This window comes from Onychostruthus taczanowskii, unplaced genomic scaffold, assembly GCF_017590055.1.
Source record: "Onychostruthus taczanowskii isolate IOZ18803 unplaced genomic scaffold, ASM1759005v1 scaffold241, whole genome shotgun sequence".
Taxonomy (NCBI): Eukaryota; Metazoa; Chordata; class Aves; order Passeriformes; family Passeridae; genus Onychostruthus; species Onychostruthus taczanowskii.
In genome coordinates, this window is record NW_024499696.1 from 110,701 (window position 1) to 136,314 (window position 25,614).

The 25,614-nt window shown below is 50.9% G+C and overlaps 1 protein-coding gene across 25 annotated transcripts in view; it reads right to left on the reverse strand.

The window, feature by feature from the left end:
* Positions 1–25,614, reverse strand: part of PCBP3 (poly(rC) binding protein 3) — a 54,275-nt gene that overhangs the window by 7,672 nt on the left and 20,989 nt on the right. For 5 of the 25 annotated variants that reach the window (XM_041406128.1, XM_041406150.1, XM_041406149.1 and 2 more), the window contains 12 exons: positions 19,756–19,898; positions 19,454–19,477; positions 18,645–18,677; positions 17,992–18,108; positions 17,355–17,486; positions 16,935–17,084; positions 14,653–14,727; positions 12,154–12,195; positions 8,016–8,094; positions 7,291–7,350; positions 4,060–4,112; positions 1,249–1,418 (listed from right to left, as the gene is read on the reverse strand). In XM_041406128.1, coding sequence (XP_041262062.1) covers positions 1,249–1,418; positions 4,060–4,112; positions 7,291–7,350; positions 8,016–8,094; positions 12,154–12,195; positions 14,653–14,727; positions 16,935–17,084; positions 17,355–17,486; positions 17,992–18,108; positions 18,645–18,677; positions 19,454–19,477; positions 19,756–19,898 — 1,078 coding nt within the window. The remainder of the gene's footprint in view (positions 1–1,248; positions 1,419–4,059; positions 4,113–7,290; positions 7,351–8,015; positions 8,095–12,153; positions 12,196–14,652; positions 14,728–16,934; positions 17,085–17,354; positions 17,487–17,991; positions 18,109–18,644; positions 18,678–19,453; positions 19,478–19,755; positions 19,899–25,614) is intronic. The other 20 variants (XM_041406134.1, XM_041406136.1, XM_041406133.1 and 17 more) reach the window with 13 other exon arrangements.

Genomic DNA, 25,614 nt, shown 5'->3' on the forward strand with positions numbered 1-25,614 from the left:
TCCCAGCAACTAAGAGCCACTTCTTTTTCTTTTCTTTCTCTCTCCTGTCTGGGGGGGAGGGATTGGCAAGGATCTGCAGGGAAGTCACTCAGCCATGCCCGCGGGTGGGGGGGGCTGGCCCTGTCCCTCACCCGAGCAGTGGGAGAGGTGCACGGGCATGGGCAGCGGGGTAGCGGGGTAGGATGGGATGGCAGGGGTCTACTACGGGTCGGGGCTCGAGTGGGTTGGGTGCAAGGAGGAGAAAGCACATACAGACCTCACTGGTGCTCCCAGCCCACACCCCAACAAGTGTCCATCACTGCCAGCAGACCCCCGTCCTCGGGGCCCTGCCAGCAGCCTCCCTCCTGCACGCATCCAGGGCTGGCGGCGGGTTGGCACAGCATCAATCCTGCCCAGGCGAATGGGCCTGTTTGAGTGGCTCTGCCAGGTGGGTGCAAAGATACTAGAATGGTCCTGTATCCCCTTAAACGCACTCCCCACGAGTCCACAGACACAGGCAAACAGGTCTGAGTGAGCTCCCTGGACACAGCTCACTGCCTGCATGGAGCAGGTCCCCAGCTCATCTCTGCAGCTACGCCTCCCCTGCACGTTCCCCTCGCAGTCCCTTGCCGGCCCCCATGGCACGGGCTGCGTCTCTCCCTGGACAGCAGCAGTGCTGGGAACCCTTGGCCCCTGTGAAGTCCTGCAGTGCCAAGCTTTTCATGATGAAAAGGAAGCAGTCAGGCCATTCCCAAGTCTTGCGTTTATTGGACTGATTGTTTTCACTGAATGGAGGAAAGCCTTTTGGAGGCCCGGAAGCACGTGGAAGACGCAGTAAGCGATGCTGGGATCCCAGCAAGCAGGTCCCAAGTGACGCCTCCCTGCAAGTGGCTCAGCTCCATTCCTGTCCCCATCCCCTGCCTCATCCACAGGACAGACGGCGGCAACTTTGCCCACCCACGAGCAAAATCCTTGAGCGAAAGTGGAGGGAAGGCAGGCGCCCGGTGTGACCTGCGGCCACTCTGCCAGCAGCATGGTGGCTCCCGGTCCCCAGCCAAAGTGCCAGCTGAGGCCAGATGTCCTGCTGGCAATGTCTGGTCCCTGCTCAGAGGTCTTAGCAAGACCATCCCAGCTGGCCTTGGGAAGCCCCTGCTGGCCTGTGGCACCGGGGGCGCCTGTTGCTCCCAGAGTGCCGGCAGGACGGGCTCGGCCATGGTGGGATGGGATCGGCTGTGGTGGGAGACGGTGGAGGTCGGCAGGGGGTCTCACCTGGCGTTGATGAGGTATTGCGCAAGGCTGATGTTTGCAGGGGTTCCTGTGATGGTAATTTGGCGCTCCGATGACCCTTCCGTGGCATTCGCGATTTTGATCTGGGCTCCCGACATCTGACGAATTTCATTGATTTTGGTCCCTTGGCGTCCGATTATGCAGCCTATTAGCTAGGAAAGAAAGCACGGAGGGAATGTCTGAGAAGCAGCAGCTCTGGCAGTCACCAGCAGGACGTGAGCACACCTGGGACAAGAGTGACCTTAATGCTCATGAAAACAGGAGAGAGACAGCCCAGGGTGATTCCTACCAGCACGTGAGCACAGTCCTCCAAGGACACATCCAGAGACATGCCCCGCTCTGCTCCTTGTGGGGAAGAATCTCCATTATCTGCACATGGTGCCCAGCACCTCAAAGGGCTTCAAGAAGGGCTCATTTCAGTAATAATAATTTTCATGGTTTAATGAATGGTCAGTGTTTTGCAAGTACTTATCCTCTTGCCAGTCACAGCAAACCCAAAGGTGGTTTGGACACATTACTATAAGGAAACAAGCCTGCTGCCTTCCCTGGTGACAGGCCAGCCCCAGGAGTCCCCTGATCAGCTGGTGCAGTGACCCCATCTCGCATTTCTTCCATCCCATTTGGACACCCTCAGTGCCTCTGCTACCCCCTCTAGCTCTTGTGGTGCAATCCAGTGGCTTGCCAGCAGGCACGAGAGAGCACCACACAGCTGTGGCACCCACAGAAAAAGTGGACCCCATGTAAAAACACGTCTTTCATACTCTTTTGAAAAAATCAGAGCGAGGTGGAGACTTGAATTTCCTCAACTGTTCATCCCTTGAATTTCCTCAATGATCCTCAGTGGCATTGAATTTCTTCAATGGTCTTTGCTCATTTGTGCATCTCCCTCAAATCATCTCCAAAGCTTGGTAACACATACGGGGATATCCAGCTTGACCAAGATGGGCATGAAGTGCTCTGCTCTGCATGCCCTTTTTTGGCCATTTAAGCTCTTTTCCAAGGGCATTTTATACATGGGATATTCATCTTGGCAGCTGCTGGATTTCTGCACAGTATAAGTAAATATGATTACTCCTCCAAATACTCCCTGATCCTTTGATCAGACCATGGGGCTGCCATGGTGGTTTATCCCATATGGACTTGAATATACACCGGAAGGGTATCCACTGTCCCAGGGTCTGTGGGGGGATGGTCTTCACAGCACAGAAATAACTCTAAGATGCTTCAGCAAATGAAAATATGCTGGAGAGACCTGAGGAGCCAAACTATTTAGTCAGATGCTCAGCTACACCCAAGTTGGGTATCATCCGATTTTGTTCCACTGTAGGACAGCTCCAAGCTACACCACTAAAACACACCTGGTGACTCTTAAAGGAACCCAAACCTGTCCTCTGCTTCCTGAGAGGGTGGCAGTGGGTGTTTAGAAGCCTTTGAAACAACAATGGGGGGAGCTAAGGAGGAGTTTTTCAAGAATGCAGGTGATAACATCTAGTATCTCCCAGGTCTGGTGAAAGCTGGGTCTCTGGTGAGTGAATGCTCTGAATGCTCCTGATCTCTCAAAGGTCTCCTGGCATCCTTTCCTCCCATGTGAGTTCTTTTGTAACGGGTCTCTTTATAAAATTTCTGAAGATGCCTTCATTGCTCAGCAGATGTGGCTGCTGGAACCTCAGGAGCGCTTGCAGAGCTCCCTCCAGCCTCCTGGAGAGGAGTCCTTGCTGGGTGGAGAAGATCTGGGATCAGGCCCCCACTGTCTCCTCTGCAGATCCCTTCTGTGGTGATTTGGCCTAGGGCAAAGCATCTCCAAGGGTTTCAGTCAGCAGGTGCTCACAGGCTCTTGCACTGCCATGTCTCTTGGGGGGACAGAAGTCTTGGCAGAGGTGCCGGGTCTGCAGCCGGGATTGCTGCCCTTCCAGGGCACTGCCAGCTGCTGATGAACAGCAGGAAGAAGGAGCAACAGGAGGCCTGGCAGGAGCAACCCTACCAGGCCTCATCCAGAGACTCCTGTTGAGGATGGGCTGAGGCTGCTTGTTAGTGATGGAGACGGGAGCAGAGATTGGATGTCATCCCTCCACTTGCCCTCATCCTGATTTGAGCACAGACTGGGTCTTAATCCATAGAAACCAGTCCAGAAGCAAGTGAGGCTCATGGATCCAGGTGCTGGCTGTGTTGTGCTCTCCATCCCACCTCCTCCCTGCCCAGCATGGCTCCAGCCTCCTCCCAGCAAATATCCCAGTCCAGCACCCATGTTACCACAAAGCTTCCACCTATCAGACCCCACACCTGCCTGCCAGCAGTACTAAGATGAGACGCACTGTCCTTCAGACACTCATGTGGCACTTTATGGCATCAGAAATGTCACTTACCTCCTCTTCCCCACCACCCCACCCCATCACTACCCTTGAGCTGGAACATCATCTCAGACCCGCCATGGCCTGGTTAAGCAATTACGAGTTTAATCAGGGCTGGCATGGTAGCTCTCTCCCTTTCCCAGTGCTGTTAACTGGGCATGTTTCATGAGCACTGAGTTCACTTGGAAAGGAAAATGGAGCACTAAGGATTGTACCTAGGCAAGCTACTGACAGAGTAAAGTCCAACGGGAGCTTTGTGCTTCAGGCTGATCCCCAACGGACTGCACATGGATGAGGGAACATGGGGAAGGGGCATCTCTAAATACGTTTAACAAAGCCAAATGGGTGCACATTATACGTAGATATATGTATGTATATGTAAACATGCATGTGTATACACACACGCACACACGGACATGCCAAGGAAGCACTTGGATTTACTTACATCATTGGGAATGGTGAGTTCATGAGTACTGGCCGGGGGACTGGCATCCAAACCTGGGCAGACGCAAAGGAACATGGTTAGAGCTGGCAGAGGCAGTGTGACAGAGCTCCGCTGCTTTCCCGCAACACTGCCAAGGCTGCGTCCTGCTCCAGGCTGGGAGGGGAAGGGGATCACACACTCTGGGACAAGGAGGAGGAAGACAGTTGCTACCTGACTCTGGTGGAGCTGGGTGTCACCTTCCCTGCATCCCATGAGTGCTTCGCTTCCCACCCTTCATCCTTTCCACTGGGAATGGCTTCAGAGGAGAGTGCAAGGTTCCAGCATCAGCAAAGAGAGGTGGGTGAAACAACTTCCCACACAGCAACAAAGAGCCTGCTGGCTGGGACACCAGGCAGCCCCACAGGAATGCTGTCCATGCACCCTCCAGCCCTCTCTGGATGCAGCAGCATTGAGCTGCTGGCATGTGACAGAAGCTCAGTGCCCCCACACCAAAACCAGTATCCCTGTGGGATCCAGTGGCACAAGTCCTCTGCAAGTTAAGCCTCACAGACTCTCATGCTGAATTTGAGCCAGACTGCTAAGATATGCGACCTAGCTGGACCCAGGACCAGCTGTCCCTCTTATTCCCAAGGGAAAGCAAGATGAACAGTATGGAGATCTAGATCCTGCCCCCTCCAAAATCACACAGCGAGGAGTGAAGGCAGTGGCGTGTTTCCTCCCACCCTCCCCTGGGTCAGGGAGAGCTCTCTCCTCCATGGTGGGAATGGCTGGAGCCAGCAAGATATCCTGTGAGTGCAGCTCCAGAAGTAAGACGAGACCATACCCTAGTGCTCCTAGGTCAAAGCCTGCCTCTCCCATGGTTTCCCATATTAAATCACCTCAGTGCCAAAGCAGGGACATACTATGTGAAATCTGCAAGAAAGAAGCTGTCTGGTGCCTGTCAGGAATTTGCAGTAAGTAGAAAAAAAAAAAAAAAACCAAAAACCTTATCCTTATAAAACACTTATGAAAGCTTGTAAGAACAGAAGAGACTGCCAGATGTGTATCCGTGGAAAGAGGGTGGTTAAGGAGGTGCAGAATGAAGAAGCACAAAGAGACTGGAACTGCAGGGCTCCTGCAAAACAAGAGAGCAGCAGCACCCAATTCCTGACATATTTCCATGTAGGGCCTCAGCACAGAGGAAGAGGAGCTCTGGTTATCTCTCATGTGCTCATGCATGATCTTAGGATGTTAGGAAGTGAGGATGAGGAGGCCCTGCCACCAGCTGTCCAGAGAAGCTGTGGCTGTCCCATCCCTGGAAGTGTTCACAGCCAGGGTAGATGGGATTTAGAACAACTCGGTTTAGTGGAAGGTGTCCCTGCCCATGGCAGCAGGGTAGAACAAGATGGGCTGTAAGGGCCCTTCCACCCCAAACCATTGCATGATTATGGGACAATGTAATTCCTGTGCTTCCCTGAATGCATCTTCCCAGACACACATCACTGACATTTGCCTGCAGCAGGCTTCCTCACCAGATTTTTCACTTGGGAGCACAGAGAGGAGAGGAATTGCAGGGAGTGAGGATGCAGATCCTCCAGTTGGCAGCCCTCTGCTGTCATTCACCCCTGCCAGGGGTACTAATGCCAAAACCTGCACAAAACATCTCCTGCCCAGGTATTGCACCACAGTCAATGCTCCATGCTCCATGCTGACTTTACAGCACTCACTTCACCTGGACTGGCCAGTACACTGAGCCTCCTCACAGTTTGGGGCAAGGTGGACAGCACTTATCACAGACATATCCCTCTGGTGAGGGTGTCTCTTTCCCTTGGCCATGTGTTACAAGGCTCAGATCAGCAATAGCCTGGGTGTGGCAGAAAATGTCTTCTGAAGGGAGCAGAGCACCAGTGAGGGCTCTGAGCAGCACTGAGGCATCCAGGGATCTTAGGGAATAGAAACTAAGCTCCTCAGACTGCTAGGCAGCATCCTCCATCCCACACTCAGATGACAAGGATGATGCTGAAAGCCCTTGCAACACCTGGTGCCATGGTACTGCACCACCCCTGCATCACACAGCCTTTGAGGAATGGCCACATTCTTCTCCATGACCTGAAGACTGTTTATTTCATTACTCCAGATTCTGCTTTTCTGATATGTACAAGCTGTCCTTGAGGATGTAACAGGTGTCAGGGCAGGAATAATGCCTTGGTTGACTGCAATGGGCAAAGGGGGCATGGAGAAAACATGGCTGCACAGGTCAGTGTCATGAAATCTGTATTTCTGCAGTCTTGTGGAGTCTATTTGTCAGGCTACGCTTGCTTTCATAATTAGGTGCTGTCACCAAACCTTTGAGGCATGCATGGGATGGATAGCTGTGTGCCCCAGGTCTGGTTCATCCTGCCTGTGAGCCTCCAGGTCTCAGGATAGCTCCTCTATGCAATGGTAGGAAAAAAAAGACAAATCTCTTCCTCACATACGGATGAATGTGGGACATCTGACAGCAAAATTTCTCCAAGGCTGCAGCCACACTTCGGCTCCTCAGGGTCCTGTCCCACTAAAATTGCAACTCATCCTGAATGGCTTGGAGCTGCATGTCATGGCTGTTCCCATCGGCACTGTTCTGTTGTTTCTGAGCAAAGTTTATGCAAAATTAAAGACAGGAATAAGGGTAATGACTCTGGTATCTTTCTGGTACACAGAGTGCCTTGAGGGAGACCTCACCACACCTGAGGGGCAGCACAGATCTCTGCTCTCTGTGGCCAGGGACAGAACCTGAGAGAACAGCATGAAGCTGTGCCAGGAGAGGGTCAGACTGGAGATCAGGAAAAGGTTCTTCCCCCAGAGGGTGTCGGGCACTGCCCAGGCTCCCCAGGGCATGGGGCATGGCACCAAGGCTGTCAGAGCCCAAGGAGCGTTTGAACAATGCTCTCAGGCACAGGGTGGGATTGTTGGGGTGTCTGTGCACGGCCAGGGGTTGGACTGGATGATCCATGTGGGTCCCTTCCAACTCAAGATATTCTGTGGTTCTATGGCAGTTACAAACAAACATCACAGAGCCAGGGAATACAGCCCAGGCACTTTTCCTTTGACATGCTGCACCAAGGAGAAGAATGCTGCCCTGCTCACCAAGACAATCTGCTGTCTTGTCCATGAATACCATGATTCCTCTCGGAGCACAACAACGGCACAGTCCTATTTACGGAATACATTTCAACCAAAGCCTGCTTACTTCCCTCTAGCTTTGTGTTTTACCTGATGACTGGCCCATCAGATTTTGAGCTTCTTCGGAGGAATGTAAGGGCAGCTTTTCTCCTGAAGAGCAAAGAAGAAACAGGTTTAATGCTTTTCCCTTCGAGGAGATAAGCAATGTCACTTCATTAGGAAGCTCAAAATATGATGAACATACTGTCAGAAAAGTAATTTCCAAGCAGTACTTTAAGTACCTCCATCCCCTGTGGTCTATCTGCTTCCCAGGTCACCGGGAACATGCCAGCCTTGAGAACAAGGCTCGGGCCACGCCCGGCCTGGCTGTCCTCCCGTCAGCGCAGCCCCCTCCAGCCACGACTCCTTGCCGTCCTGCCGGGCTCAGCACCGCTCCCCGAGGCAGCACCCCCGGCTGGCCCCGAGCCACTTCCGCCAGGAAGGCGTGGATGTTCTGCCGGGAGAGCGCAGACGTCCCGCCGGGAGAGCTCGGACGTCCCTCCAGAATCTGGAGCGGCACGGGGCAGAGGATGCTGCCTCCTCCGTAGAGGGAGGGACGGTGCTCATGGTTTCTGCTGGGAAAGCCCAGGCTGAGAGCTTGCCCCCGAGCACCATAACCCCCACGACATCCATTAAGCCTCTCCTTAACCTCTCCCCATGGATATTGCCACTTTTTACTCGCCCTGCTCATTTCCATTAAACAACAAGAGTTTAGAAAGAGAGAGAAACTCTACAGGTAAGAGAAGGATATCTTGAAAGGGCGTGTGGGTACGTACCAGGGAAAGCGGGGGTGGTCTGTCCAAGGGGAGTAAAGGGGGTTTGCTGCATAGCCAACTGGTGGAGCTTGGTCAACTGCTGAGGGGTAGGAGGGACATTAGAGCTAAGAAGGTTATTGTCATAGAGTACAAGTCACACCGAAAAGCAAGAACAAAATTATAATTGGGGGGGGGGGGGGGGGGGGGAAGGAAAACAAAATGAAAAATAGAAGAAAAAAAAACCTAAAAAAAAAACCAAACCAGGAAGCCATGGTGAGACATGGCAAAAACATTAGCAGAAAGGACTTGGCCTGGGTATAGTGCAATAAAGCCCAAATCTTTGGCAGAAGTGCTTGGTCAGGGTCTGAAGTACGATACCAGCAAGAAGCCCATTCTTAGTGTCAGTTCAACTCCTCTGCCTCAGTGCAGAGCCAGCTGGCGGGCGTCACAGCCAGCACCCTGGAACCCTCTTTGTCCCCCCAGGGCCACATGGTCACCGCTTGTCCCCACAGCACATGTTCTTGTGCTGTGCCTCCAACGGGAAGTGCCTCTGGGAGATGGATAAACTGCATTTCTAAATGCCAGGTCATTAGAAATACGGGGAATTACGGGCTTCAGTCATGACCAGTAGGTATTTCAGATCCTTATATCCCTTGCTGTGCCGAGGAGGTTTTGCTGCCTGGTCAGGAAGTTTTATAGACAGGTGTTTGTTTGGAATACATTTTGTGCTCAGTTTTACTGCTTCAAATTAAAAAAAAAAAAAAAAAAAAACAGAAAACACCAAAAAAAAAAATAAAACAAAAAAAAACCCAAAAAACAAAACAACCAAAGCCAAACAAACAAACAAAAAAACAAAAAAAAAAAGAAAAAAAAAAAAGAAAAAAAAAAACAAAACAAAAAAAACCCCAAAAAGACAGGAAAAGGAAAGAAAATAAACCAAACTGGGCAGAAGACACTTTATCATCCCACTTTCACAGGTGCTCTGGGAGTTGTCAGCATAGCATCACCCCCCAAATTTAAACTGCTTCTTTTGCCCATCATCCCTGGCAATGGGCAGGCACGAGTTATAGTTTCAGTGTTTTGAGGGACAAGACTCAAACACCTCATTGCTGCTGCAGCAGAGCTGGGGAGGGAGAGTGGGGAGGTCTGGCTGGCAGCGGTGAGGGGGAAATGCTGGGAAGAGCTGACCTGGGGGCCTGCACACTCTGGGGGAGGCTGGAGGGAAGCAGCAGGAAGGAGCGAAAGACCTAAAAATCCCTGGACAGGTTACCCATGGGATCCCTGTCCTGTCTGGAGAAGCATGAGGACACCCAGCCTCTGCTGCCTCAGGGGAGAGGTCTCACCACTCCACAAAAAGAGGTGTCTGCACATCTCTGTGCCTGTTTTGGCTGCCATTGGCTTACTTTAGCCAAAGGTGTGATATGATGGGTGCCTGCCACAACACAGCTGTCTCCAGATAACAGTGGGCATGCCACTGCTCTTGTAGGGAGCAGGGACATCAGCATCTACTGCTTTTTAACTCCAGAACTATCCTGTTTTCTGGAGCTGCACCTGGTTTCTGGAATTCCACGTGACACCTGGTCCCACTGGCAGGACTCCAGATGAAATCTCTTTGCCCAGTGGGCTCCAGCCGTGCCCTGGGCCAAGGGTCCTGCTTTGCCAAGTGGGGGAGACCAAAATCTTTTCTAACACTGACCTAGTAGACCTTCCAGACATAGTTTGGATAGTGGTATTTATGCAGTCCCTGCAATTAGAGCAATAAACAAGTCTAGGAGAGGAGAAGATGGCTGCATCTAGGTGTCATAGAAAAAGCTGCTATGTCGTCTCTTCCAGCTCATTTTCCCTGGTCAAGGGAGGGGACTGTCCCCCTCTGCTCTGGTGAGATGTACCTGAGGTACTGCATCCAGCTCTGGGGTGTCCAGCACAGGAAGGACATGGATCTGTTGGAGTGGGTCCAGAGGAGGTCACGGAGATGCTCCAGGGGACTAAAGGGGGTCCAAGAGAGCTGGAGAGGGACTTTGGACAAGGGCCTGGAGTTACAGGACAGGGGAGAATGGCTTCACATTGACAGAGGGCAGGGGCAGATGGGATATTGGGAAGGAATTGTTCCCTATGAGGGCGCTGAGGCCCTGGCACAGGGTGCCCAGAGCAGCTGTGGCTGGCCTTGGATCCCTGCAAGTGTCCCAGGCCAGGTTGGACGCTAGGGCTTGGAACAGCCTGGGACAGTGGAAGGTGTCCCTGCCCATGGCAGGGGTTTGGAGTGAGATGAGTTTTAAGGGTCCTTCCAACCCAACCCAGTCTCTGACCCTATGATCCCACAGCTTTGATGGCAGGCATCTACCCATCACATCCCAAACAGCCAAAAACACCCAGGCAATGCTGAAGCCCCTCATGAACCAAAGCTTCCCCTGTCCCAGAGTGTTTGTCCAGGGACAAAATCACAGCAGGAGAACATGCTGGGCATTCAAAACTCTGCCTGCTTTGCAAAAGACAGCCACTAAACTCAGACACCTAAAACATGCTTAAAATGCCCTAAAAGCACATTCTAGACTGTATTCTGCACTGAACATTGTTTAAAATGACCAATCATTGAAAGAACACTCTGAGAATAAGGATGGAGTGAGTAGCCCTGTACAAACAGCTTTATTCAGGAAATTTGCTGGGAGTGGGGCAGAGTGCAGTCAGCAAATGTGTTTTAATCCTGACAATCAGAGGAACACAGGAACAAGGAAAACACTAAGCTGTTGACATCACTTGCAAAGAAAAACTGGGATAAAGACTGCATTGATCTACCCTAACTATACAGGTTATTTAGTTGTATTCTGCTTATGAAGCAAAAGCAAAGAGTACATAATAAGGAATATTTCTTATCAACCATCACCACAGGCTGCTCAGAGTACACACATACTGGTGTCACATGGAAAGCCAAAACCTGGATTTCTCTAATTCCAGTGAAACCATTTCTGCTAGGATGAAAATCCAGCCTACAGCTCCCAAATGTTCCCATATGGAGTAGGCATTCATGGTGTCAAACAGCCTTGCCACCTTCTTAACCATGGAAAAAGTAATTCCATGATTTAGTACCCAATGCACTCACTGGAAAAGGGAACACTGAGCTCCATCAACTCCTTCCCATGGGTGGGATGACTGGAGAAGGCTTTCCACCCACTGTCACATCCTCAGCCCCACTGCAGACCCCTGTCTCACAGCAGGAGGGACCCTCTGCAATGGGACCCAATGGGTATTTTATCCCCTTGGAAATACATCTATAAAGTCCCTGCCTTTTCTAAGAGCCATGACCACCTCAGAAGCTGAGCTTCACTGCTTTCCTCAAAGAAATCCTTCCAACAGCCTGATTTTCTATTTCCCTTGGTAATTTCAGATGCACACATTCCAGCTGTTGATCCTTACATGTCCCCCCACAAAAGTGCTTCCTGACCCCCCACAGGCATGGGAGCCCAGGGGTTGCCAGCATCAGCAAGCCTCAGTGAGAGCAGCTCAGAGCAGCTCCTGTCTCTGCACCAAGGAGCCCCAAGTGAATGGGGCACGTCCCCATGCTGCCCTGCCACCCACAGCAGTGAGACAGCCACCAAACCCAGGGTGACCACCTTGGTCTGGGGGCCCTCAGCAAGGTGAGATTCAGCACGAACACCTTCCCCATCCCTCTGGGAGACACAGTGTGGGGTTTGTCCAATTTCCATGTCACCCAAAGGAGCACCCCTTCAGAAAGGCACATCCCTGCCCAGGCTTCAAGCACAAAACCCCCAGAGCTCTGGTTTCTTCCCACCCCACCAAGACACTCTGCAGCTAAATATGCCCTTGGCTTACCAACATTTTAAAGACAAAGGGGAAATAGAAGGTAAAGTTGTGGGGTTTTTTTCTCTGATCATTTTGAGGCACAAAATGCACAGGTTTCTCTCAGAACAAAGGGATAGCACTGAATAATGCAAACAATTTAGCATCAGGCCAAGTCCTCAGAAGTAATAAAGTTTAGTGCTAACAGGTTAAAAGGCTATTCGAGGTATTACAGATACTACACATGGCCAGTTACTTTGAAAATATGCTATTAATATTACTGGCTAATATTAATATTATGTGAATTGACAGTAGCATGCAGGTGACAGAAAAGGGTATAAGAAAAAATTAGGGTAAAACTCACATCTGGGTGTGGAATAGCGTATTGTCCCTGAATTGTATAGGCCTGTAAAGGAAAAACCAAGATGTTACCGGGGCTGGCAGGACATGAGAAGAGAACTCCATTCCTCTGCTGGGACCCCCTGTACCACATTAAATTCCCTGGGGCACCAAATTCTGGGGCAGGAGGGAGATGTTCCACCTCCCATTCAACCTAGAGCATGCTGAGCTACCTGACTTCAAGGGCTCGGGCTCAGTTTGGCTTTTTCAGAAGGAAACAAACAGCTCTTTATAGGTGACAGCACTGCATGGAGCAGGACTACCAGGCTGTGGCTGGTCTTTGCTGTACAAAAAATAAGGATCAGTTGCATGGGGGTTGAAAGTGGATGATCTTTAGTGCCCCTCTGATAACCGGAACCTCTGTGTAGCAGGCGCACACTGATATCCCTGACCAAGCGTGACCCCAAAAAAAGCAAGCCAGCTCTGTGAGCCTCTCCGTATTTCCAGGTGCACAATTCCCAGTGGATGCTTTACATCCACCCAGTATATTCCAGTGCTCTGCTGGGGCATTAGAAAGGCATGGAGGCGAGGGCTGCCTGCACTGTGATGCCTTTCACCAGCTGTAATTGATAAATCCATGCAAGTATCTGCCAGGCAAATGGGTTTGTGTGTTTTTCCCATCCTTTGTAGCAATCCTTTCTCTTTATGTTTGTAAATAACCCCAAAATAAGCACCAATGTGGGTGAAGAGCCAGACACTAGAGAATCTTAACCAGCTAGCAAAATATATCTCCCTTGTTGACACATTATTCAGATGATTCTGAAAGAAATGGCAAAAGAGATGGAGAACACTTTGAAAAGGGAGAGTAAAGATTGCCAAGAAAAATGAAAGGAAAAAGCCTTGGAACCACCTGCAAATTTGCTGCATTGTTTGCAAAGAGCAAAATGCTTTGTGTGAAGGAAACCCCCAAAATCATGCAGGAGGAAAAGGGAAAATGGCTGTCCCAGTGCCCACCAGCATCCCAGCAAAATGGGGACACGACAGAGGCTGAAAAGTTGCCTGTCCTGGTGGTTTAATTTGGCCGTTGGTTTTTGATCAGAAAAACTGAGTCAAAAACGGTAATCAAGGGCAGGAAGGTGTCTTGGACAGATGCAACTAAACACTGACCTTTGAGGGCTGGTCCCTTTGGTAGCTGCTGTTGGCTGCTACATCACTCAGCCTGCTGAGCTCCTGGAGGCTCATCCCACCCCAAACACCTGTCACCACTGTCACCAGGTGTCCTCTGCTCACCCGCCCTGTGCCACCCCTCAGGCAGAGCCAAAGGGCTCCCAACGTTGGGAAGAGCTCTCACTCCATAGACAGTTGCTTCTTCCCACGATGTTACTTCTGTCCAAGAAACCAGCCATTCACAGCAGAAGAATTGCTGCCTCCATCTCACTCTCCCTTTTGAACAGACCAGGCAGCTGGACTTGAAGTTCTTTTCCAGAACGGCTGCTCAGATGAAGTGACATACTCCTGATCCTGATGATTGACTAATTCAGCCTGAAATAGCCTGTGCTCTGGGCTTTGCTCCTGTTCTTAGTTTGTCCTTCTATTTATTATGGTTGGAGAGAAATAACTTGTGTGGAGCTGCTCTGGGTGGCATAAGCTGTAGTTTTGTGATGCTGGCCCTACCTGGATGCTGGAGCTCTTGAGAAGGTACATCCCCTGCTGGATGTCATGCACCTCAGCAGGGTGGCATCTACAGGCAGACCCTCAGTCACCAGGTGAGGTGAGGTGAGGAGATGAGGTGGAGAAAGCAACAGTGCAAGTTCCCTCTTTAGAAACAGCCGTGTGCTCAGTTGCTCTTGCTTCTGCTGATTTTTTGTTTTCAGAATAACCTCCAGCTCACCCGTGTGATGTTTATCCCACAAAGGAAAAACCACCCCCAAAGCTCACTGCTGGAAATAGCACATGATATCTGCAAGGCTGCAGTGCCACTGGGGGTGACACAGTGCAGGCTCTACCACAGGGGGAAGCAGTACCCCAAACCAGCTGAGCTCCAGGGAGGAGGACACAGCACTTCCATGGTGGCTGCCCTGAGCAGAGGAGTAGCTGTGACAAACCTTTCCCACCTTGGATCAATTACAGCTACACAAAGGTACTTTCAATTGAGCTGGAGGTGCCAGACAGCAGTGACAGCCTCTTGTTCAACAATGCTTTTCTAATCCTCTCCTTCTCAACCACTGACAAATACTGAACTTGGGTCTAGTGAAGTAAATCCCAGCCTTTCCTTTGCGTGACACCCTGACATGGAGATGACACCCTGTCTCCCCAGGCTGGCTCTTCCCTTCTGCTCATTGTCCAGCATTTATCACAGGAGCTAAGCCAAGAGCTTTCAGTCCAGCTGCCATGGCACACAACGGATGGGATGACACCATGCAAGTCAGAAGGCAAGAAACCTGAGTGCACTAACGGGCAGCGGCTGGTGCTGCAGTAAAAGGCTGAGGTTGGCAGTGGAGGCTGCAAGCGGGTCGGCTCTTACCTGACCACCTGCAAAAATGACAGGGGTGGAGGCGGGCTTTGGGCGGTAGGGAATGGTGGCACCTTTTGGTGGGGACTAGGAAAAGGGATAAGGAGAGGGAGAGAGAACATTAGAACAGCTTTCCTGAAACGGCGGCAAAAAGAGTGTTAGAAAGCACCTAACGGAGCACGGCCCCCGGGGCCGCCACAGCAACACCCGCACCAGGCAACACCACGTTTCTGGACAGGAGCACATGGGGGAGAGAGGGGGTTTCATGGGCAACAAGGACAACCTGGGGCACGGGAGATCCCCTGCCAAGGCACGGACCCCTAAATGGCCTCCTGGATCTCCGCTGCCTCCCTCAGCTTTGCTCTGCTCTGCGCAAACCACATCGCCTGCTATAGGCTCTGGGAACCCTCCTCAGAATGCCCTGAGGAGAGCCTCAAGCAGCAAGATGGGGGGGTACAGCCCATCTGAGCAACCTGGCACCATGCTCAAGCTCTTTGGCTGCCCTCATCTTCCGCACCGCTGGAACAGGGTCCCCTTCAGGCCTTGGTGTGGTCCATTGCTGTCAGAGCTGTGATGTGGGTGCTGCAAGGCACCTGTGGTCAGCTGAGAGGTGTCCCTGCACATGGCAGGGGGCTGGAATTAGATGGCCTTTAAGGTCCCTTCTAACCCACACATTCTGTGATTCCATGATTCCATGGTCTTGCTGCTCTCTCGGGTCCCTGGGTAGGTCTGAGCAGAGCTGCAGCGAATGAGCTGCTAGTGTGATGTGCAGGAGCTGCTCACCCAGGTTCTCCAGGTTCTCCCTCCTGGTTTTCTCCTGAACAACTTACAGGCTATAGAAAACATGGAGATTTCTAGGGATCAGGAGAGATTTCAGCTCTCTTTCTGCTTTCTACCCAAAATTAAACAACTCAGTGACTGCTATATAAGGACAGGCAATAAAAAATACACTATCTCATGGAAAATTCTTTTTTTTCCTGTACATTCTTTGGATATCTACTTGTAGGCAAGCAGCATTATCTAAATCCTGCTGCTAAGCACCTGTCTGTAGGAAAGCTGATCAAAGTACATCTCCAGCATCACAAACCCACTTGTTCTTTTATTGCATTACAATCTTGGAGGGGACGAGCTGCGATTATCTGTTTAAAACTGAAAGGTGATATGGAACATCTCTGTGAGCCACTAAAGCCGGGGCACTTTCCAGATTTCACACTGCAAGAAGACTTGTGGGTTTTTCTCTTTCCCATGGCTGAGCTGTACAGAGGAGTAGCACATCTTGCTTTGTGAGAAATACTTTTTAATACACCTGGCAAGCATCACCTCAGGCTCATCTCTGCTGCAGTCCGTGACCTGGTCATCCAAACTTCCTCTGGCAGCAGGGCAGCTGTCTGAACATCAACAGCCAGCAGGGATGGGTGATGTGGCTCCTGGCTATCCCTCCCGAGACGTGCTGCTGCCAAGCTAAAGATGCTTCCATCTAGCTTGGCATCACCTTCACCAAGCCTTGCTATCTGAAGCTTTTCCAGGGGGAAACATGCTTCTTCCTGCTGTGAAAGGGCTGTGCAGATAGGCAGAGGGCCTTACATTGGTCCCTGCTTTGTCTTTCTCTGGTATGCACCAGGAGTGGAATGTGTCACCATCCTGTGTCCCAGGGGCTTTTCTCCTGGAGCTTCTCCCATCTGAGGTGGCAGGTGTGGACATGAGGCATGTGGCTGAGGTCATCTCCAGCAACTGGTACAGCAGCACTGCTTGTCAGTATTTATCCCAGGAAAGGGCACCTTGGATATATATCCATGTGCCCTACAGTCCCTGCTCTCCATTAGCCTTCCTCACTACCATTCCCACTGTGCCTCACTGGAACACAGCCTTGTGCTCCCAGTTCCAGCCCCACTAGTGCAGAGGATGCTGTGGCCTCCTCCTCCTCCTCCTCCTGGTTGTGGTCCTTGTGAGGCAGAGACCAGGTTCCTGGAGCAGTGGCTGTAGCTCCCATATCCTTCTCATGGCACCCTGAGTGCTGCTGGGATGCCAGACCAGGCCGTCCCAGCTTGCTGGCACCCCTCTGCCCTGAAGCCACTCTCTGCTCTGACACAAACCACTTCCTTTGGGGCACCCAAACAGACAGGCTTCCAGTGTGGGACTCTAGAAACTACAGACAATGGTGGGGAAGAGACACAGGGTGTATTTCCAGTGGAGGTACCAGGAAATGAGAGTGGTCCAACAGCGCACGGTGAAGGGAACGAGAGAGACACGCACTACAGCTCCCAGCTGGGATTTTTTTTCCATGTGTACTTTACCCCCTTTGTTACAGACTGTACCTCCAGCATCACCACACAGATCTGTTTGACACATTGGATAATTGCGTCGGGTGTGCCCGAGATTGTCACCGCCCGCTCCGTGGAGTTGGGCAGCATGTCCCCCGCCACCTGGACCTGAGCACCTGTGGACTGGAGACAGAAAGAGAGAGGAAGGAGAAATCCCACAGCTGAATACCTTCACTCAGAGCCAGCTCCAGCCCCGACACCATGTGCCTCCCAAGGGCTTGGCACGTGGCATCCTGTGGGATGCTGCCCCTACCTCAGCCACACCATCCTGGTAAGCAGTGTGATGCACGATGCAGCACAGGGATCTCCTTTTCCAAGGCAGATCCCCCTTGGCTGCAGATCAGCTCCAAGGAGCTGCACTGAAGTGCAATAATGAAATGGAATCTGCCTTACCTCTCGGATTTCCTTGATCTTGGAGCCCCCCTTGCCAATGAGGGAGCCGCACTGACTCGCTGGCACCACCAGCCGCAGTGTCACCGGAGGTTTGCTGGTAGCGGTGCTGTTGCTCATGGAGTTGGTTATGTCCTTGAGAAGGAAAAGTGCAGCACATCAGCCCTTGGTACCTGACCAGAGCCACCTCCAGTGCCAGGTGGCACATCTACACACATTGTGGTCAGATGACTAAAGTGTTCCCTCTTGAACGCTTCCAGGGATGGTGAGCGCTGCTGCCCTGGGCAGCCTGTTCCCAGGCCTGACCGACCTTCCAGTGAAGAAATCTTCCATAATATCCAACCCAAACCTGAGGTCATTTCCTCTGGTCCTGTCACTTCTTACCTGGGAGAAAAGACCAACCCCTAAATGGCTACGCTCTCCTTTCAAGCAGTTGTAGAGAGTGAGAAGGTCCCCCCTGAGCCTCCTTTTCTCCAGGCTGAGTCTCCCAGCTCCCTGAGCCACTCCCCATCAGACTTGTGCTCCAGACCCATCCCTAGTTAGAGATGTGTGAAAGGTTCTGTGCTGAGACCATGTCCCAGTTAGGCAAATCCAACCAGGCACTGCTGCCCCCAGCCATGGGCTGGCTCACATTTCTTACCTCCTCAAATTTGTAGGCAATCATGGCAAAAGCCTTGAAGATGGCATCGGTGGGGCCAGTGATGGTCACAATCCGCTCAGGGCAGTTCCCCTCCGAGATGTTGATCCTTGCCCCGCTCTGGAAAGAGAAGAGGAGTCCTGGAATAGTCACAGCCAAGCAGTCAGGTTGGGTCCCCTCTCAGTCTGATACCTGTGCCAGCCTCACAGCATTCCAGCTAAGCTTCCAAACTCTCACTCCTCCTCTGCAGTGACTTCAGCCCTGCCTTATCCCAACCCTTAGAAAGGGTTTCCAACGCTTTATTGCAAAGCAAACCCATAGGATCGAGGTAAGACTAACTCATGAGATCATTGCCTGTGAAGAGTTTTGCTCACTGTCCTGACAACTCCCCGGGAGCTGCCGGCACAAAGACCCTGGACAAACTCAAAGCATCTTACAAGTGACTTAATTTCAATGTTTCATTAAATACTTGACTCTGGAAAATGTGACAGGAGTTTAAGTGTGAAGGGAAAAACTGGTCCAAAGAGCTCTGGGGACAGCTGGCTTGCTTGTCCTGACTCTGGGAATTACTGCACATATCACACAGGGCAATGTGCAGCTCTGGCCACTCTGCACTCCCTTCCTCCTACGAATCACCCACAGAGCAGGCTGCTCACCTCCTCACGCATCTTCTTCACAGTCTCTCCTTTCTGAAACAAGAGGGAAAGCCAAGACATTACTGATAATTCACAACTTCTACCTTTAAAACAATCCTACCAAAAATACATCTCCCTAATACATGCCAATGTGTAGCCAAAAACGTGGGAGCTGTGATGCCTAGCCCGGCATCCCCACCTGATGGGCAGCTGAAGAGCTGAGCGTTTAAATCATCAAATATATATATACAAATTCACAACTGTGAATCTTCCCGGAGTTGGACATACTGATGGAAAAATAAGGCACAAGCCTACAGGGAAAATGTGATCATGCTGTAAATCTTTGCCACTATAAACCTTTCTTTTAAAACTACCCAAAAAAACCCTAATCCTGTATGCCAGGACTTTCCAAAACACTGTGGAAACACCAGAGCAACTCAGGAAGCTTTTTTGGACAAGGTAAATGGTGTCCTCTGGCCTCAGAGACAGGGGCTGTAGAATTACTTAAAATATAATTTAAATGTACTGTGTGACATTTTTAGTGTCACTTAATGAAGTTATTTGATAAAAACACCAGAGCAACACCACTGTAAACTCCCAGCCATCACCCAGTGAAGCAGCTGGAAACAACAGCTGGTGGTTGGTGAGGTTTTTAGGGGAATGGTCTTTTGACCCCTTTGTGGGTCTCTCCTAATTTCTGGCTCACAAATGCAGCAACTAGCTCAGGCATCCAACACTTTTCAGGACATCAAAGGGAAGAGGTAACTATGGCATATGCCACACCACAGGTGCAGGAACAGCATCAAAGGTACATTAAAGGGCATCCTTACCTTCCCAATGATGCTTCCAACTTCCTACACAGAGAAAAAGCCAAAACCAGAGGAACAGACATTAGAAAATGTGACGACAATCCAACCCAGCCCCATACTGAAGTGAAGACCTGGTGGACATTGTCCCCAGCAGATGGACAGGGTTGAGGGGCAGGAATGAGAGGGAGCAGGAGCACCATGCCACCCTCCCCACCACCAGGACAGCTATTCCTGGGGCTGGGACAGCTGGACAGAGCTGTGTGTGGGGTTGGGCAGGTGGAAGAGGGACCTGTGAGGACACCCCCGCTATGGGAGCCCCTTACCTTGCCGTGCATCAGCAGCCGGATGGTGAGGGTGACATTGAGGCCGCCTTCGGAGACCTTGGACTCCATTTCCCACCGGGGACAGGAGACGTGCGCTAGCTGGGAGAGCAGTCCCGGCACAGGCAGCACCTTGGTGGGATCACCTGGGGACACAGCGGGGAAGGTTTGCTCTCAGAACAAGTTCCTCGGGGTAGGACAGACCCCACAGAGTAGCTAAAAAACAACTCTGGACCAGGGCATCAGAGGAGCAGCCTGGCCAAGGGCCAGTGGCTGCAGTGAGGCTTTCAAGCACCCACAGCACCTATCTAGCAAACCAAAGTTCACCATTTCCAGCATAAAGGAAACAACAAGGCACTTTTTCAGTGGTCAGGAATTGTCTCTCTGACTCGAGGAGCACTGAATGGGAAGGACAGAACTGGCATCCTGGTTGCCACACATCCTGACCTGAGAGCTTCCCAGATGGGCAGACTGTGGACCACCCCACTTCCAGCCACTCATGTCATAAATATCTAAGGAAACCATGCTGTTTTCCTTTTCCATGCTCTCTCTTTCCTCCTCTGCTCTCCAGAGGGTCACTGATGTTTTGAAGTCAAGGTGGGGGGGGGGGGGGAAATAAATAAAAACCACAGAATGGCAACAAATCCTTCATTTTTCTCTCCTGATGTCTCTTTAGGAGCATCTCTGCAGGAGGACGTGGCATATGAAATGTCCCGGCAGCCCACTGCATGGGGAGAGCAGTCCCGTCCCAGAGGGAGGTGCCAGCAACCTTCTACGTGCAATGCTGAGGGATACAGAGCAATTCTCCCTCACGTTATTTAATCCCTCAGTCTGTATCAGATGGGAGATTTTTCATCCTGCTCGCAAGCATCTGGCATTTCCCTTTGCTCAGACAGGGACTTACGTGAGCAAAAAAAGCAGGAGATAAACAAGTTCTCAAGTACTGCTTTAATGCAAGTCAGGATGAATAAACAGCAGCAATGCACAGACCGTGGTTGGGATATGGGTTTGATGCAAAACCTCATCCCAGAGGTTATTATGAAACCCAAAATGGATAAAGCCACGTGGTTTGCAGAGGGATAGAATTCCCTAAAGCTAAAGAACACTGGCTCACTGGGAATGAGGCTGCTTATGACCTACATGCAAACATGGGGCTTGAGGCTGCTGCATGTTACAAATGAAAAAAAAAAAAACAGGATGGAATCTTCCTCACAAGGAGGATAAGAAACAGAATGTGTTGAATACCAAAACAGATTCACTGGCACAGGGTGCCCAGAGAGGTTGTGGGCTCCCCATCCCTGAGAGTGTCCAAGGCCAGGTTGGACAGGGCTTGGAGCAACTGGGATAGTGGAAGGTGTCCCTGCTCATGGCAGGGGGTGAAATGAGATGAGCTTTAAGGTCCCTTCCAACCCAAACCATCTGGTTCTATGTCAAGCCAAAAGGTGCTTTTAACGGTGGGGAGGAGGAGAATATTTCCAAGGAAAAAGGCGACGACATTGGAGACTAAAGTAACATGAATGGGCTGAGAGACTGTAACAAAACAGGCAAGATCAGGACTTTTCAAGACTGAGCCTGCAGTAAGGTGTACAATGAAGGAAAAGAGTAACTAGCTCTGTTGGCTAATCCCAGGCTGACTCCTATGCATGGGAGGAAGTGCCAGAAAGGGTCAATAAGCAGACAAGTGCAGGTCAGCATTTCCAGTGCTCACAATGTGCCAGGAGACAAACTCCTGCACCAGAGACATCACAGAATCATCACATGGTTTGGGTTGGAAGGGAACTTAAGATATCCTAGTCCACCCTCCTGCCATGGGCAGTGACACCTTCCACTACCCCAGGCTGCTCCAAGCCCTGGAGTTCAACCTGGTCTTGGACACTTCCAGGAATCCAGCTTCTCTGGGCACCCTGTGCCAGGGCCTCCCCACCCTCACAAGGAAGAATTTCTTCCTAAAATCTCATCTAATCCTCCCTTCTTTCAGTCTAAAGCCATTCCCCCAGTCCTGTGGCAGGGAGGGTGTTTGCCATCCCCAGCTCCACATCCCTTGCAGGAGGAACCCTGCATCAGGCCGTTACGTAAATGCTTCCAATTGATTGAAAAAGTGGGTCATGTGTTAGCCAAATGCTCCTGGCTTTAAGATTTATCAGCATTATTAAATTAAACACGCTTCATGCTCCAGTGAGCGGGAAAGCTATATTGGCCTTTTCTTAATCATAATAGTGAAAGGTAAGTGTTTTATAGGGGGCTCATGAGCTGAATGGAAGGCATGGCAACAATAGATCCGAAGCATTTACTCTGGGCACAGGCCTCCTGCAACAGCCCTCATTCTCCATGGACAAAGGGCTGAGAAAAATTATCCCCCAAAATGCCATTTTGAGCATTTCAGAGCATTCCCTGCCTGGAGAGAGAACAATCTCAGCCCCTTCCTCTTCACCATATTGTTCTGCCTTGCTCACCACAGCTTTGAAATGGCTCCTTTGTCCACCCCCTTGAAAGCCCTGAGGACAGCATTACATGCACTCCAATGGACAGAGTAGATACAGAGCCCGGCTCCAGCCCAGTGTGAAGCAGGTGCAGCCCCACAGAGGTCAAAGACATGGAATTAGGAGACAGAAGTGTCAAGCTAGGCCCCAAAAGGGAAGTTGCACATTGAGTCAAGCCAGGCTCTGCCAAGCATCACACCTGGGCAACCACAGGTGGAGGGCAGAAGCATCCTGCTTCCATGCATTGGAAGCAGCCAAAAGCTTTTGCACCACAGCAAGGGGAGATCTGCACCAAAGCTGGACAATGCCCTTCCAAAGGATGATCCCATTCCACAATAAACAGGCCTGTTAATTGCAGCTGCCTTTGCAAAAGTGCCTGGAGGAGACATCATCAGTTCTCAGAGCAATATGGTTCTTCCTTGGTTCAAATACATTAAATTCTGTGAAATTTCCTTAACCCATCAGGAATCCCCTATGTCTGAAAAAACAACTCAGGAATCAGCGATCCAGGAATAGGAAGGAAAATGAAAGCCCAGAACAGCAGGAAGACTCCTCTTCCCCACGTGCACTCCAATTTTTCCTCTTTTCCCATTTTTAGAGGTGGGAGCAATTGCCTCAGCTGGCGCTCTTGTATTTATGCTTGCTGATACCTCACAAATACCAACGCATCCCTAAAATTTGAGCAATTCCATTCCAATTAGGGAAAATCTGAACACTGTGTATTGAATTAATTTAGTAACACAATCATCTCCCATACAGGAGGAGGCACACAAAGCAGAACAGGAGGAGGGAAATGGAGCTCTGGGCTGGATGTTGCTCTTCAGTCTAGCTTCCATACAAGAGCTGGAAAAGCGGGTGCTGGGATCCAGGGAATCATGCCTCTGATATCCTATCAGGGGTGCTATCCCTGATGGCAGGAGGCTCAGCTGAGCTTGAGCAGAGCCCAAATCCCTGCAGGGGCTGGGGGACATTGCTGGCTCTGTGCTTGCTGAAACCAGCCCTTGTCCTCCTCTTTCTCTTCCTCCTAACATGCATTCCTAGGGCTCACTGGGTGCATGAGCCACATGCAAGCAAGCTTTGCTTCCCAGCGTTGTTTTTGGGGGGTATAGCAGTGTTTTGTTCAAGCTGTCCAAAAACAAACAGAGAGGACAACTCTGTGCAAAGATGCCCCACTGGCATAACTCACCCCCTCCCTGAAACGTTCGAGTGGGAAGTTCACAGGCACCACCAAGTCAATGCAAAGGAGAAAGTCTCCATCACTCCCCAACACCCATCACAGGGCCTCCAGCAAATCCCACTTTCTTGTAGGTGTATCACAGAATCACAAAATGGTTTGGGTTGGAAGGGACCTTAATGCTCATCTTGTTCCACACCCTGCCATGGGCAGGGACACCTTCCACTCTCCCAGGCTGCTCCAAGCCTGTCCAACCTGGCCTTGGACACTTCCAGGGATGGGGCAGCCACAGCTTCTCCTGGTCCCTGCAGGCTGATAAAATCCAACACCTCAGAGCCCTGCTGACCACGAGCCCTTGAAGACCTGTGCAGGTAAAGAGCAGAGCAGGCAGAGCCTTGGACTGTGCAATCCCTGCTGTGCCACCTTCCTGAAGGACCACACCCAAAACCCCACCCTGGAGCATCTTGATTGCCCAGTGGTAATGACATCCTGGAAAACATCCACCACACTTCCCAGACTCTCTGGTGTTCCAGGAACCCCACTAGCACAGATATTAAAGACAGCCACAAACCCTTGGCATCCTCCAGCACACTGCAATGTCCCACAGCCAGGATTTAAAATGAGGGTAGCAGAATTTAGTGTCGGGAATTAACATCTGGGACAGAACATCCAACACCCAAGACAGCATTTTCCTCTGTGAGGGTGTCTTCATAAAACTCAGACCAGGGTTTTCTGACCCTTGGAAGACAATGGACGTATTAAAAGCAGAGAAAAGCCAGAGAGTCCAGGAAAGAGGATGTTTTTCTGGCATTTTAGGCTTTCTAGCCCATTTTCTCAAGGAGGGCTCCCTGTCCATCTGTGTAAGCAGGAGCCTTCTCCCCACTCATCTCCCACTGATGATCCTGCCATTAAGACCTAATCCGGCGATTTCCAGCGCGGTGTTTTAGTGGCTGGGAAGCTCAGCAATGCAGCCAGCCCAGGATTATGACGACGGCACAGTCTGGCCAGGTCAAGACAGGGCTGGAAAGAGGAAAAACCTTAAACCACATGGAAATGCATCAGCCACCAACGATCTTTGGCTGTTGGGAGATGAAGCTGTGGAAGCGTAGTAGCACCATCTACACGAGTGACACCAAAAGCCATTTGGGAACAAAGCTGCAATTCCAGCTGCTGCCATTTTCCATAGCTGTACTCATTTTGGCTGACCTTTCCTCCTCTCCACTCCCCAGCTTCAGTGGAAACATTTTACCAAAAAAGATGCCCTGTGCCCTCCTAGCACGTCAGCCAGCAGGATATTCCTGCTTCTCCCCTGCCCACGATCATTAAAACCAGCACAGGGAGACAAATGTCCTGCTCTGGCCCTCACAGCAGGCATCTCTGGAGGATTCCTTCTCAGTTGCCTGCTCCCATTTCCCTGCTCCCCTCCAGCTGAGATCACAGCCTTACTGAATCATTTAGGTTGGAAAAGACCTCTATGAACACCGAGTCCAACTGTTTCCCCATCACTGTCAAAGAAAACTCTGTCCCCAAGTGCCATATCCATGTGTCTTTTTAGCAGTTCCTGGGATATGGACTCCACCACTTCCCTGGATAGCCTGTGCCAGTGCCTGACCACCCTTTCTATTAAGAATTTTTTCCTAATATCCAATCTAAACCTCCTGGGGCACATTCTGAGGCCATTTCCTCTTGTTCTGAATGTCTGCACTGATACAACGACGCAGAGCTCTAGCGCACTTACACTGTAGTGGGCACGGCCACATTCCAGCCAAACACCTGCCCTCCCTTCCAGGAAATTCCCAGCTGATTTCCTGTTTTTCTCCTTTATCTGGTGAACCCCACTTACGGGCTCAGGCATTAGCCTCCACCAAAGCAAGCTCAGTCCAGGGAGAACGACTCATTTTGTTGTGATGGCGGAACCATTATTGCAATCTTCTGTGTGAAGATCACGGGATGAAACTGCAGCCTTTCCCTGCCAACCTCCCCAGGACGGTCTGGAACATAATTTTCCCCACTGCAACAGGACAGCAGGATGAGAGTACCTATCTCTGTGCCCTGATACATTTGTGGGAGACAAAACCTTTGAGGTTTGTGCTAATTTCAGGTTTAGAGGAAATTCAGAAACCTGAGAGATGTATCTGCAGAGATCTACAGGATGCAGAATTTCCATTCACTCACATGAGCTGCTGCAGTGCTGCAAGTAGAGGTCAG